Here is a 16,271-nt window from a genome sequence, read left to right on the forward strand (position 1 = left end):
TGATGACAAAAGTTGGCAAAATCAGCCATTTATTGAAATGAAAAAGAACTAAATGTGAACAAACATTTGATGAAATCTTTAAGTAACAGCTCAAACTTCAATATACCGAACATATATGTCATTGCAACAACAGTGTTGTACAGATTTGTTCATGGACAAAGTCTCACACAGCCTCGCAATGCAAGCCCAAAGGGGGAACAAACAGACCAGGAGCTACGGAGGAACATAGCAGACTCGTCATCACACAATGCTTTTCAGACAACTCTGAAAATGATAGACATATTCTTACAGCATTTACACCTTTCGAAACAATAGTACCACAAAAATAAAACTGGAAATTTATGGACGACAGACAAAGTGAAAACAAACCACATGAAGCTGAATGGTGTTGTGTTACTGCTGGAACAATATGACCAGTGCAAGGCTGACCAAGACAAGGCGGGCAGGGGAGATGTCGAGAATAGACTAAAACATGCTTCTGCTGCGCCTATTCACAGAGGTTTATATACATACAGCTCATTTCCATCATAAGAACAAGTAAAAAAAAAAAAAAAAAGTGACAGAGAGAGAGAGAGAGAGAGAGAGAGGATCAAAAGAAGTCTAAACACACTGCAGCTCTGCATTCATACCAATATGGCTTCCTGGCTCAGTGCGCCCAAGTGAAATAAGAAGCACCTGAAAAGTGCTGGCATCAAGACGTTTGATAGACAGAGGCAGAAAGAAAAAAGGAAATATGAGTTGTTCTCAGCACAGAGATGGCATTGACGCAACCATCTTTAAAGAGGTTCCTACATGAGCTGCATTACCTTGAGGCCGCAAAGAGGCTGAGTGTCTAAGGAGTCATGCAGATTCAGAAGACAGCGAACACTGAATGCAAAAAAACCGACTAAAAAGAGCCGTCAACTCAAAAGGCTTTGCCATGTAATCTTTAGAGATTTCAAAGACAGTGCATGGATTGCAAAAATAAGCAGGTACCAAGTCCAGATTGGGTTGGGGAGGTCTGCTCCCTCTTTTAGACATGGGAGACTTTCTGAGACTCCCGCGCCTGCTTGATGCTGTAGAGCCACTTAATGACCCGGGCGTTCCGTTCAACGGCAGAAATTCCATAGGGAACACGCTCCCCGGCATCGTCTTCTTCATCGGTCAGGTCGTCGTTGCTATGCCGTGACTGCTCACAGTCCGAGCTGATCATGCTGGCACTACGGAAGTTGAGCGACACAATGTCAGAGTTCGCTCGGGCAAAGCTTTCCACACCTACGCTCTCCAGCTCCTCGGGATCCAGCCCACAATAGTTGAAGAAGCGCTCCACGTCTGCGCCGGCCCGAGCATAGCGGTCGCTCAGGTCTGATTTGGAGCGGTGCAGAGAGGGCCTGCGGGCCACAGAATTGCCCAACTCCAACTCTGTAGCAGTGCTGGCCAGTGTCTCTCTTTCAGGGGAGCGGTGTGCATTGTCACAAGCAGCCAAGGCCTTAGCGCTAGGCTTGGGCGGCAGTGGTGGTGCGGAAGAGCTGCTGCTACGGGCCGCTCTCAGTGGCTTGCCATTGCACATGCGGCGAATGTCTGAGGAGCTGTGGGAGGCATGCAGCGTCGAGCGCTCACCAACGGCCTCGCACGACCTTTCCTCCAGCAGCCTGCGACTCAGGTTCAAGTTGCCTCCCTGTGGACTGTGTCGACCTTGCGTGGAAGATGGTACCTTGAGCGAGTCGGTAAAAGAACGACATCCAGGTTCCGTCAGCTCGGATGAGCGATGCGGCGCCCAGCTGCGTGCCCCGACTTTGTAAGATGTCCCCTTGGCAGGCCCCTCGGATGAGGAGGAGCTGTTCAAGATGTTCTTCAGGATCTCCAGGTTGAGATTCTCCCGTTTGGTGGTGGTTGCGCAGGTGTCCGACTTGGCATTGTTGTTGGAGGCCTTCAAGCCAGATCCCACACCGCCATTCCTCTTGACAGGAACTGGGCAGACAGGGGGCTTGGCCAGTACCTGTGGCTTGATGGGTTCCTGCTTAGCGTTTATGACCTCCTGGCTCTTTACGTACTTGGCCTTGTCGGCCTCGAGACGCTCCACGGCACTCAACCGCTTCGGGTTTTGCTCAGTCTGGCGTCGGAAGTAGTCGGGCCCCTTGTTGAGGATGCGGAGTGGGACAGCAGAGGCAAAGGCCCCACCCTGGACGGCGGGCTTGCTATCTGCCTGCAGCGTCTCGGTGGGCATCTCTGCTGGTCTCTCGGCGGCCGCCGTGGTGGATTCCGCAGTGGACTCTCGTCAAGGGGCAGCCTGGAGGCACACACATCAAGCCAGATGACCGGACTATTAATCCCGTCTCCACTGGCTGTCAGCAGTGAGGCCTCATACTCACAGCTCATTAATTAGCCCCCGCTTCCTCCACGCAGCCAGGCCCCGCACAACGGAAAAAGAGAGCACTCAACTCCAGTCAGTGTCAGCACAACCTGTCAGGCTCAGCCAGCTGGGAGGGAGCACCAGAGGATTGTGGGGAAAAGCCTTGTCGCTGCTCATTTGCTCCTGGCCAAGGCTGAGGACCTGAAACACACAAGGACCAACCATGTTAAAGGAGCAGGTGACATCACATTCCTAGCAACAACAGGAAGAGCTGCGACTCTGGTATGCTGTTGGCTGGTGATGTAAGCACGAGAAAACAACTAATAGAAACACATGTACACCTAAATATCAGTGGAATTAACACATTTGGGTGGTGGTGGGTGTGTATGAGAAAGTTTTTAAATATAGACATATTTATATGCACTAGTGCACTGTGGTTCCTTATGTATAACTGCAATGTTTATCCTTATATGATACATTTATATATGTTACCATTGTTCGTCTGTGTAATAAACCAATAAAGCAAGAGAATTTGATAAGCCATCTTTCTTATATATTGCTTAGAATTATTTCATAACAAAATTATATGAATATATTCTCATAAGTCAAAAGAGGCAAATTATTCTCATAAAAGTGCAAAGAAACAATGATTCAGCAATTTAAGTGTGACTGTGCATGTTTTCTTTTTGCAGACAGAGAAATATAGACGTATGATCAGGATTCGTGTTCCTGCCAAAACCCTGAGGCTGTTTGCAGGGGGACAAGAAAAAAATACATTGAAGAGAGGAAGAAACACAAAATGGGGGAAAACTTTCCTGGTCTCATAAATAAAAGTAATTACAGAGGTTCTTCGACAACAGTGTTGGTGGCGGCCACAATGGTTCTGGAAACTGCTATGACAAAGCAGTTTATGGCACAACAGTCTGTTACAATCTTCTGATTCAATCTAAGGGCTGCAGAGATTATTAAAAAATAAATAAACATCAGCATAGCCATTACTAGGATGGGAAGTGAGTTTCTTTTTTGAGCTCAGGCCTGTTTTATTTTAAGCCTTCACATGCCTAGGGTCTTTAGCACAATAGGTTTATGCTGTCTTGCTTATATAGCTTCACACTTATTTAAATAGCATATCTGTACCACTTTGTAGTACAATGTATGTTGACCATTACAAGGTTTGGGTAACTTCAAACTTGTGAAAAACATTGTCTTACAATGGCACCCATATCAGAGTTATTACACACAGTTCTTCATTTCTGTCCATCCCGACCTCAGGCATACAAATCCACTGATTACAAGCTCACAAGGGATTGTATTGTTCTATACAGCAATCAGCTTTGCAGAAATATCATATAATTTAATTACAAAAACTCCCATTAGCAAGTGAACCTCACTGGACCAAAAAGCACTTTTTTTCCGCCCAAGCACTTAAAATGTCCCCAGGGTCAATTTTGGATTAGATGGAGACTTTGCAAAGTCTTAGAAAAGTCAGAGGTAGTATTGGAGAAAACAGCATAAGATGGCCTTTTAAAAGGACAACTTAAACTACTTCATCTGTGGCATGCTGTCAACACACTTAAGGTTACGTACTTCTAATGGAAGTCTATGAGGCAAAAAGTCGCAATTTATTTTCAGTGGCAATTGACAACGTCACAGATGTATGGAAGCTTGTTTCCACCACAGAATAAAACATTTTAAAAGATAATAGCGACTTTTTATCTCACAATTGCGAGTTTACATCTCGCAATTCTGACTTAATTTCTCAGAATTGCGAGATATAAAGTCAGAATTGCCTGAAATAAAGTCGCAATTGTATAAAGTCAGAATTGCGAGAAATAAAGTCAGAATTGCATGAAATAAAATCGAAATTGCATGTTATAAAGTCAGAATTGCGAGAAATAAAGTCAGAATTGCATGAAATAAAATCGAAATTGCAAGATATAAAGTCAGAATTGCGTGAAATAAAGTCGCAATTGCGTATTATAAAGTCAGAATTCTTTTTTTCAGAACTTTATTTCACGCAATTCTGACTTTATAACACGCAATTGCGACTTTAAATTGCGAGTTTATATCTCGCAATTCTGACATCTTTTCTCAGAATTGTGAGATATAAACTCACAATTGTGAGATATAAAGTCCAATTCTAAGGGAAAAAAAGACGGACTTTTTTTTATTTATTTTTAACCGCAGAATAGTTTATATCTCACAATTCTGACTTTATAACACGCAATTGCGACTTTATTTCTCAGAATTGCAACTTTATATCATGCAATTCTGACTTTATATCTCCCAATTGCGACTTAATTTCTCAGAATTGCAACTTTATATCTCGCAATTCTGACTTCATATCTCGCAATTGTGAGAAAAAAAGTCAGAATTGTGAGATAAAAAGTCGTAATTATTATTATTTATTTATTATTCAGTGGCGGAAACAAGCTTCCATACAGATGTTCTTAATAAAGCTTATCAAAATATTTCTGGTCAAAAACACACACATACAAAAAAACTACTAGTACAAAAATATACAGCAAACAACTTTGCAGTCACTTTATTGATGATTTAGCTAGACATAATATGAGCAGACTGTGATGAAAACTGTGTTCTTTAATAACGCCATCAACAATGACTGTTTATATGTTTCAGGAAGGGGTCAATGATTATAAACCTAAACCGCTATGGGGAATGGGCCTTTCTCTTCAAACATAATTACAGAACACAGAGGATACTAAAACACGGGTCATGTAGAGAGTAATAATTGTAACGATCTCCCCAAACGCCCCCGCAAAGAAAAAAAACCCAGTCGCCTTTAATCCTCTGTGTTGAGTGCTGTAGCCCCCTCCCCCAAAACAGAGTAAGCCCAGCTGTGGGACTCCAGCCAAGAGCCATCTCACATCATTTCATCTCCCTCCAAAGCCCTTCTGAATTATCAGAGCCAAAGACAATCCCCACGGCTTTCTCAACGCACCCGCTCACCCTTATCGTCCATGTAAGAATAACCCTTTACCTCACTGCACCATCCCTGTGAGTTGGCCTGCTGAAATGAAACAGCGATTTGTAAAACGGATATTAGAACGACTTCCTACACGATCAGTATTACATGCAGGCCTCCCTGCATATGTGATCCTACGCCCTTATCAGAAACATACCTGTCATGTGTGTACTAAAGTAAATATTCCTTTCTGGTCTTAAAAGACCACAATGAACTCTGTGGCTTTAGTTGAAAACACTTTGCAATTAGATTCAATTTGTAAACATCAGTTAATGCATTAGGCATTATTAATTAACAAATAAGCAATATGTTACAGCATTTATTAATCCAGTTTAGTGTGAATTTATATAGTGCGAGAGTATATATATACATATTCTCACACTATATAAATTCTCTCTCTCTCTCTCTTATAAATATAAATACACACTAGGGCTTGGTATCAAAGCAGATGTCCCAATTTGATTCTTAATTTGATCTTAATTTGATTCTCGATTTTCGATTAAACTTTTATTACGTATAATATATATATATACACTATACTATATATTAATATATACTAATATTACTATATATACTTTCGATTATTATTTTTTGTTGTTTTTGACACATGTATCCTTGTGAAATTTCATCTTATTTATTACAATACAATTCTCGATTCCAATTTTGATACCACAGCCAAAACTACTAACTAATATCAATTTTGAACATTATAAAAGGCAAGTAAATGGCCATTAATAAAAAAAGAACAAATAATCAAACTACAATCAATAGCACAAATAAATAAATACAATAGAACAAACATACAAATGAAATTTACAGTGCTTTTCAGGTTTTCCTGGTAGGTCTAACAGTAGTTTATTATGCTGCTGTCACTTTAAGACTAATGCATGGATACAATATACTGTTAGTATGCTGTGAGTTAAAATTGTGAGACGCAGGTCAGTGGAACTAAAGAAAGTGCAAGGTCTAGTGATGAATTCTGATAGTGTAAAATATTGATCTTGTACTCAATTTTTGTCCGATCAAAAAACTCTAGAATCAGAAAGTCCCTCTCCCAAATATCAGCGTTTCTGGCTAGCAAACTGCTAATCATGGTTCAAAGCTGTGGCAAACTAAAAGATAAATTAAAAGCTATTAAAACAAATCCATATACCGATATAACCTATACAACCCTAACAACCTAACTTGCTGTTTAGGAAACAAGTCAGCACAGGGCAAGGATATGTCAGCACTCAGCAAAAGGACAGAAAACTGCTTGTTATTTCATGAGGTCTTTATGCTTTCTTACGTACAGCTAGCAGATCATAAAGCACATCTGTATCAACGAGTGTGTTTCCCATGCAAGGAATGTTCTCTCAGCTGAACCAGTGTTATACTCTATGACCACGTAAGCCACATTCCAGTGCGCCTCGGGTCATAAAAATCACAGAAATGTGCAGAAAATACGCCACATCAGCTGAGCCGTTTGGCAATGTAGCAACACCACCATTAAAACCATCTTGTTGTCTGAGAGGCCAAACTTTTTTTTTTAATCCCAAACACATGATGATCACGCGAACAATTTTTTACTCAGGCAGTTTAAAACCAAAACTGACACAAAAAAAAGAAAAGAAAACTACTGCTTTAAGGCCACCTGACTGCTTCAAACTACAATATAAAAACATCCTACTCGTAGATGTGCGTTACGTTACTACTAGATTCACGAGTCTGTTGCGTTTATCAACTCTGAGATGATATTAAGCACCGATGTCCCGCTGGGAGTATTGGGTTACAAAATCATGTATAAAACAAAGAGAAGATTGAATTTCAGCAAAAATCCTTTTATCACATTTGCCTAAAGGCTCGTCCTCTAGTTACATTTCTCAGGGTGAGAAGAACTGTATGATCCTGCTTCACAGCAAAACTGCTTTATTAACCTGCTTTGGTTTTGGCGTCAAAACATTTTCTTACTAAATATTTCATATATATAAAAGAATACGTACAAAATTATTTGTTAGCATTATTTAGAACCAATAAATATTTTTTATAAATAACCTAATAAAATCCCATTTTTACATAAAAACACTAATTTATAAAGAATTTTTTATATATATAAAAAAAATATACAACCCTTATCAGTGTCATAAAAGCACATGCAGAGGAGGTTGATTTGAGATTATCTTAAAAGCATTTTGAGCTTTAATGGAAACAAGACTTTTGGACCCGATTGTAAATATTGTAAATATTCATATGTTCGCAATAGTTTCATAAGATTACACCGCAGCTGTACTGTTGATTCTGGTGTCCATATGTTATCCGCTCACACCAGCAGCAGTAGCAGCAGCACGGGCTGTGACATTAGAGCTGGTTGTGTGCTGTGAGCAGTGGGCTGGACTAGAGACTCATGGAGCCAGCAGATGAGCCCTGGCCCTCAGGGAAGAGCAGCTCATTGGCTCTCCCCTCCTGTCACTCATCCAGACATGGGCCCACCGTCACAGCAGGTGTGTGTGTGTCTGAATGTGCCAGAGCTCTTGTTACATAATTATATCATATATAGAAGCCACCAAGCCAGTCGTAGTGTCACACAGTGTCTATTCGACTGTGTAGAAGCTTGTCTACAATGAACACATGATAACAAATTATCTAAATCCATTTGTCCTGTTATTGGAAGTAGGACATTATTTTCAAAATTGGCCATCAACCGGTTGTTTAAAAAACAGCCAATGATCAGGGCCGATTATATCCTGTCAATCAAAGGGGGGTGGAAAAAGGTGTCAGACTAGGACTCTGTGAAGAGTGTACTGTGTGAAGAAAATGTCTCATGTTGATACGCAACAATAACGCATACTCATACAAAAAAGACAATACTTATATTAAAAAGTCTCAGCTTTCAAATTCTGTCAACTTTTAATCACAAAATCACGTTTTCAAATTTTATCAAAAAAATGTAAACAATAAATTTTGTTTTGACGCTCTTAAACGGGATGTGACAGATTTGCTGTTGAGCCTCAGTTCAAGTTCAAGTTCAAGTTCAAAAATTATATATTCATAAAATACATTTCACAAATGCAAAACACAATTCGTAGATATACAACTGTGTACAAAAACCTTCGAATTTTTAAAAATTACGAGTTTATCCTTGGATTTGTGTGTGTGAATTTTTTAGACTTTCCTGGCAGCGCACTCCTCCTTCACAGATCAGTCGTACTCTTTAGCCAATAAGATTTAAGCTTATCAATCAACCAATCACGTGAGGGCGTGCCTACCTGCATGTTACGTCTTCAGCTTTCGACCACAGTTCATACTAAGCAGAGGTATGTGCAGTTGATCGGTTCATTTCTGTGTGTTTACTGAAGTTCGAGATCAGTTGAAGCAATAGTTTATTAACTGCTGTTTAGTCCACGTGTGAACATAAACATTTATTTTTAGTACTGGTGGATTTTCATGTCCTGTCCACCACACATTCAACTGATGATGATGATAATCTAATGACGTGCATACACAGGATACATCTATGTTTTGTTTTAAGCTGCATATATTATATAGTTTTATTGTGTCAGATTTCCGAGACAGATGATGTATGAAGTTGCAGACAACCAGTTCTGTGATCTTACCATTCCTACTGTAATTCTTTCAAAACAGTCATGTTGCAAGCCATCCATTTTGACAGTTGTTCAAACAAGATGTTGAAAGTGATGCATTGTTACTGTATTCATTTGCCTCCTGCTGACTTTATGTACACGCTCTAGGAATAAAGCCCTGCTATGCATGCATTATTAAATGTTCTTGTTTTATGTCAGAATTAAAAAGATTCAAAGACAGTTACATTTGATGTATAAGTTTTATTAATTTGAAAGTTTATGAATCCTTTGGGAATAATATATATATATATAATATATTATATATATAAAAATAAATGACTTGGTCATGAATGATTAATGTTCCTGTAACATATGAAGATCATGAACTGACAATCTTAAGTATGACGCACTACATTGTGCGGAGTGCATGTCTTTTCTTCCACATGTCTTCACAGACAGAAGACATATTTGTCCTAGACGCTTTAATTTTATTTGTGATACTAGCACTGGAAGGCCCACAGCAATTTCAAGGATATTTTGTGATCTCAATGCCGCTGCAGTAAATCAAAGGTGCTCTGTGATAGAGGAAAGGCTCTGAAAATAAAGCCTAAGGTAAATAGCAAACCTATTAAAAGGCATCATTCTGACATCCAGACCAAACACAGGACGTGCTGTGCTTTGTCGAGGGCTACCTGGCAGGCACAGGTAGCAACAGCGCATCTATTTTGAGAAGGTCTACAAAACACTAAATTACAAGTGCACATAACCAGAATATGACCTTCTATGGCTCATGAAAGACTGCAGGTGAGCCTTTCAAAGCACAAGCACATTTGTCTGTATTCTTAAGAGAGCAACTTCGACTTTAAGCACATTTAAATATGCTCCCTTCGCTCTGGGACACACTCTAGGAATGGCCTTTAAACTACTTTCAAAGGCCATGCTAACAGAGAAGCGTTTGACACTCCGTGAGTGTTAATTTTGGACCTTGGTTACATAAGTTCACAAGAATAAAAGCAACACCGCCGCATTGCGCCGTAAAAGCTAGAATCTGTCCACACTGGATGCGAAAAAGCGACCGTTGCAAATCTATTTGTTCTACGTATCTGAAGTAGTTCAAGCGCTTGGAGTAACATGCCCTGGGAGAATATAAATGTTCTAGCACAGCTTTGTTGTGTGTGTTTCTTGCAGCAATAACTACCTAACCAGCTCTTTGAGTGAATGAGAATAAAGTTAATCTAGTTGATGTAAACGGATGCAAGGGACATTAACCCAGACTGAGGTTCGTTAAGAGCAAAGCCATGACTCAGATTATCCTGTACTAAAGCTCATGGGACAAATCTCACCACTCATGACTTTACTCATGCCTCATCAACCCAAAGCTTACGGGCTTTGATCACCCGTATAATAATGAATGAATGATGAGCGCATGTATGCAGTTATACTGTACACTAACTATCAGGAACCCACAGCAGACTCCTCCATTAAAAAAGTAAATGGTGTCCTCAGCGAAGACCCTAAGCTCTCGTGCACTTAATGCTTTATCTGTTCCAGACCCAGAAAAAAATAATCCCGTTAGTGCTACTCAAGGAGCAGCGAGAGGACAGCAGTGACGGAGAACTGAGGATGGCCTCAGTTGGCTTGGTGATCCTGATGCTGTGGATTGGATCACTTTACGGTCTCAGCGTATGTGTTAACATGGTTCATCATGATATTGCATTATATTCTAAAGATAATTATAAGGGCGGTTAGTTAAATAATCGAAAAATAAAAAAATAACGCTTTAAAAAAAATTAACAATGCGAGTACCATCTGTAACAACAGGAAACTCGACGCACTGTTCACACGGGACATGTTCACACGGGACATGTTCCTGCGTTCAAAAATAAAAAAGATTGATAGTAACGGATTAGAAAAGAAAAGAAGACATATTTAAGATCTCTTGACATATTTTTCTATGAAAGCAGATCAGTCTCATGAATTCACGCAAAAAAATTAATTCACACATGCATAGACAATTTCACATGCATTAAACAAAATTCACGTGCGTGAAAAAAAAAAATATATATATATATATATATTCACAAAAAGCAATTCACATGCGCAAAATTAAATTATATATTCATAAAATACATTTCACAAATGCAAAACACAATTCATAGATATACAACTGTGCACAAAAACCTTCGAATGTTTAAAATGTACGAGTTTATCCTTGAATATGAATGTGCAAATCGCCATTCACGTGTGAATCACCTCAGATTTGTGTTTTTAGACTTTCCTGGCAGCCACTCCTCCTTCACAGATCAGTCGTACTCTTTAGCCAATTAGATTTAAGCTTATCAATCGACCAATCATAATCACGTGAGGGCGTGCCTACCTTCATGTTACATCTTCAGCTTTTGACCACAGTTCATGGCTAAGCCCAGGTATGTGCAGTTGATAGGTTCATTCTGTGTTTACTGAAGTTCCAGATCAGTTGAAGCAATAGTTTATGAACTACTAACTGATGTAAGCAAGTGCTGTGTTTAATCAGATGTCCCATATTGTGTCAAAAATGAAGAAGAAATGATGCTTCTTTGGTTGTAATTTAGCTGCAGCTGCAGGTACAGAATACAGACAGAGCCCCTCAGACAGCTCTCTCTCTCTCAGTTACAATCACGCAAATGATTGCAAAACAATCTGGATGGCCAGTACCTCTTAGCTCTTAGCTTAGCATTAGCACTCTTAGCATTGGCCTCATCGAGATTGTTCTTTAAATAGTGAATAGACCTATTTTTAAGAGCACCCATTGTTAATTTGTCATTTGTGCAATTTGTGTATGTTGTTAAATTATTACACTTGTTGTTTCTCTGCATTTTTCAGGATTACTCGCCTTTGGCGTGACATCTGGATAGCAGTCACAAACATCTTAATGCATGTTGTTTCTTTATTCTCTTTTATACTTTATATTTATGTATTAATGTCTTAATATATTGGTAACACTTTAGAATAAGGTTTCATTAGTTGATGAATACAGTAACAATGCATCACTTTCAAAATCTTGTTGAAACATCTGTCAAAATGGATGGCTTGCAACATGACAACATGAGTGTGTTTGTTTGATTCGGTGCGATAAGCTCCGTCTTAGCCATATATTTCTTTGTTTTGAACCATCATTTTACTACCATTTCTAGTTGTTTATACTACTACATTTTACCCAACATCTCAGATTAACCTGACATCGCTAGCTTTTGTTATTAGTACTACTAGCACAAAACGCTAGTAATTCGCTAGCCTGTTAACGCGCCACCCGTGCGCTCAGCTATTTTATTTATTTATTTTTCTCTCGCGCGTCCGCGCCTTTGAGTTCATAAAAAGCTCAGGTGAGTAAGAATCACTCAACAAACACGGTGAGTAATGTCTTGTCCTGTTATTGTCACTTGCACTTCATGTCACATGTTTAGTATAGGCTTCTCTGTCGACAATATAGGATTTATATGTGATAAATGTAAGGAGACAGTTAGGTTGACAGAGAAGATTTCAGAATTAGAAACACGCATCCAAACTTTAATTGAGGATAGTAAGAGTGCTAGTGCTTTAGATGTTTTGGATGCGCATAGAATAGTGCACACTTTACATGAGTCGGTTCTGGCTGAAGTAGAGCCTGTGCAGCCGGGCAAATGGGTGACAGTGAGGGATCGCTCTAGTCGCGGATCTAAAAACCACTCTTCCGTTCCGATTACCATAACAAATCGATTTGCCCCGCTCAGTGAAACACCCACTGAGAATGATTGTGCCCTAGTTATTGGCGATTCTATTACACGGAACGTGAAAATAGAGACACCAACCACCATAGTCACATGTTTGCCGGGAGCCAGAGCGCCTGACATCAAAGCAAATTTAAAAGTGCTGGCTAATGCTAATCGTAAATTCTCTAAGATCATTATTCATGTCGGCACTAATGATGTTCGACTCCGCCAGTCGGAGATCACCAAAATTAATATTAAAGAGGTGTGTGAACTTGCAAGTACGATGTCAAGGACTGTAATTTGCTCTGGCCCCCTTCCTGTTCGCAGGAGTGATGAGATAGTTAGTAGATTGTGTTCGCTTAACGGTTGGCTGTCTAAGTGGTGTCCGCTTAATAATATAGAATTCATAGACAATTGGAAAAGTTTTTGGGGCAAACCTGACCTGTTGAAAAGAGATGGTATTCATCCCTCCTGGGATGGTGCTGCTCTTCTCTCTAGTAATATGGCTCATAGTCTTAGAGCTCAAACATGACAATCTGGGGCTCAGGTCAGGAAGCAGACAGACTGGCTTAACCGACTGTCTGCTAGCGGCCTCGCGTCACCAAGGTCAGATAAATCCCATCACATAGAGCCTCTTTCACCTAGATATCATCATATAGAGACTGTGTCTGTTCCCCGAATTTGGAAATCCAAAAAACGTTTAAACCCAACTAAGGTTAAAAATTTAATTGATGTTCAACAAATAAAAAACAGCTATAATACAGATGAGCAAATGCTAAAGCTTGGGTTGCTGAATATTCGATCGCTTACTTCAAAAGCACTCATTGTTAATGATATGATTTCAGATAATAACCTAGATGTGCTGTGTTTGACAGAAACCTGGCTAAAACCAAACGATTACATTACTTTAAATGAATCAACCCCGCAAGATTACTGTTATAAACATGAGCCTCGTCTGAAACGCAAAGGGGGAGGTGTTGCTGTAATTTATAGTAATAGTTTCAAAACCACTAAGAAATCAAGTTTTAAATATAATTCTTTTGAAGCATTGGTGCTTAATGTAAAAATATATAGTGTAAACGATAAATCACGTTTGAGATTTGTGCTGGCTACTGTATACAGGCCACCAGGGCACCATACAGACTTTATCAAAGAATTTGCGGACTTTCTATCAGAATTAATATTGACTGCAGATAAAGTACTAATTGTTGGTGATTTTAATATACACATCGATAATGAAAAAGATGCATTGGGATTGGCATTTAAAGACATTGTAAATTCAATTGGAGTTAGACAACACGTGTCAGGACCTACTCATCGTCGTAATCATACTCTAGATCTAATATTATCATACGGAATAGATGTGGATGCCGTTGAAATTCTGCAGCAGAGCGATGACATCTCAGATCATTATCTAGTCTCGTGTAATTTGCATTTAGCCAAGGCTGCAAAGCCGACTCCGTGTTTCAAATATGTGAGACCTATCACTTCTGCTACTAAAGATTGCTTTATTAATAATCTTCCTAATCAGTTTCATCATCTCAGCATCTCAGATAGCTTAGAAGAACTAGATATTACAACAGAAACGTTTAACTCTCTCTTTTCCAGCACTTTAGACACAGTTGCTCCGTTGCGCTTAAAGAAGATTAAAGAAAATAGTCCAACGCCGTGGTACAACGAGCACACTCGGGCCCTTAAGAGAGCAGCCAGAAAAATGGAGCGCAACTGGAAGAAAACAAAACTAGAGGTATTTCGCATTTCATGGAAAGAGAGCTCAATTACTTACAGAGAGGCTTTAAAAGCTGCTAGATCTGCTTATTTTTCAACCCTATTAGAAGAAAATAAACATAATCCTAGGAATTTATTTGAAACGGTGGCTAAACTAACGAAAAATAAAGCTTCAAGCACCGAAGTTTCCAAGCAACACAGCAGTAATGACTTTATGAACTTCTTCACTTATAAGATTGATAATATCAGGGACAAAATTATAACTATGCAACCGTCTACTACAGTATCGCATCAGGCAGTGCATTGTAGTCTCCCTGAGGAAAAATTTGATTCATTCGTTGCTATAGGAGAGGAAGAATTTACTAAACTCATTAAATCATCTAAATCTACAACATGTATGTTAGACCCTATACCGACTAAGCTACTGAAAGAAATACTTCCAGAGGTCATAGATCCTCTTCTTAATATCATTAATTCGTCTTTGTCTCTAGGATACGTACCAAAAAACTTTAAGCTGGCTTTGATTAAACCGCTTGTTAAAAAAACGCAACTTGATCCTTCAGAATTAGTCAATTACAGGCCGATCTCGAATCTACCTTTTCTGTCAAAGATATTAGAAAAGGCAGTATTCTCACAACTGTGTTCCTTTCTTGAAAGAAATGATATCTGCGAGGATTTCCAGTCCGGATTTAGACCGTACCATAGTACCGAAACAGCTCTCGTTAGAGTCACAAATGATTTGCTCTTATCATCCGATCGTGGTTGTATCTCTCTATTAGTGTTACTCGATCTTAGCGCTGCATTTGACACCATCGACCACAACGTTCTTTTAAATAGATTAGAACATTATGTTGGCATTACAGGAAATGCACTAGCATGGTTTAAATCATACTTATCTGACCGTTATCAGTTTGTAGCAGTAAATGATGAGATGTCTCATCGATCACAGGTTAAGTATGGCGTACCACAAGGCTCAGTATTAGGACCGCTGCTGTTCACTCTGTACATGCTACCCTTAGGAGATATCATTAGGAAACATGGAATTAGCTTTCACTGTTATGCTGACGATACTCAGCTCTATATTTCTTCAAAACCTAACGAAACTTATCAATTCACAAAATTAACGGAATGCATAGCGGATATAAAAAATTGGATGACTTGTAATTTCCTACTTCTAAATTCTGAAAAAACAGAGTTTCTAATTATTGGACAAAAAACTTCCTCACGTAATAATCTAGAATACTGTCTAACACTTGATGGCTGCTCTGTTAAGTCTTCGTCGTCGGTTAGGAACCTGGGTGTGCTCTTTGATACCAATCTTTCATTTGAAAGTCACGTGTCTAGTATCTGTAAAACTGCATTTTTCCATCTTAAAAATATATCTAAATTACGTCATATGCTCTCATTGACAAATGCGGAACAATTAGTTCATGCGTTCATGACCTCAAGGCTAGATTATTGTAATGCTCTACTGGGTGGTTGCCCTGCACGCTTAATAAACAAACTACAGCTGGTCCAAAACGCAGCAGCTCGAGTTCTTACCAGAACCAGGAAGTATGACCATATTAGCCCGGTTCTGTCAAAACTGCACTGGCTCCCTATTAAACATCGCATAAATTTTAAAATATTGCTGATTACTTACAAAGCACTGAATGGTTTAGCTCCGCAGTACTTGAGCGAGCTCTTAACGCATTATAGTCCGTCACGTCTATTACGATCTCAAAATTCCGGCCAGTTGATTATACCTAGAATATCAAAATTGACTGCTGGCGGTAGATCCTTCTCCTATTTAGCACCAAAACTCTGGAACAGTCTTCCTACCATTGTCCGGGAAGCAGACACACTCTGTCAGTTCAAAGCCAGATTAAAGACACATCTCTTTGACCTAGCTTTCACATAATACATTATAGACTTCTATAATTTAATGCTATGCTGCA

General features: G+C 39.3%; 1 protein-coding gene across 2 annotated transcripts in view; it reads right to left on the bottom strand.

The window, feature by feature from the left end:
• fam110b (family with sequence similarity 110 member B) overlaps positions 1-16,271 on the bottom strand; it is a 51,422-nt gene continuing 35,151 nt past the window's right edge. Inside the window, exons 3-4 of one of the 2 annotated variants that reach the window (XM_081374107.1) lie at positions 2,352-2,533; positions 1-2,269 (exon numbers count right to left, since the gene is read on the bottom strand). In XM_081374107.1, the coding sequence (XP_081230233.1) occupies positions 1,013-2,206 (1,194 nt within the window). In that variant the 5' untranslated portion in view covers positions 2,207-2,269; positions 2,352-2,533 and the 3' untranslated portion in view covers positions 1-1,012. Of the gene's footprint in view, positions 2,534-16,271 lie in introns of both variants that reach the window. The other variant, XM_081374106.1, reaches the window with a different exon arrangement.

This window comes from Scardinius erythrophthalmus (genome assembly GCF_964197995.2).
Source record: "Scardinius erythrophthalmus genome assembly, chromosome: 9".
Lineage (NCBI taxonomy): Eukaryota > Metazoa > Chordata > Actinopteri > Cypriniformes > Leuciscidae > Scardinius > Scardinius erythrophthalmus.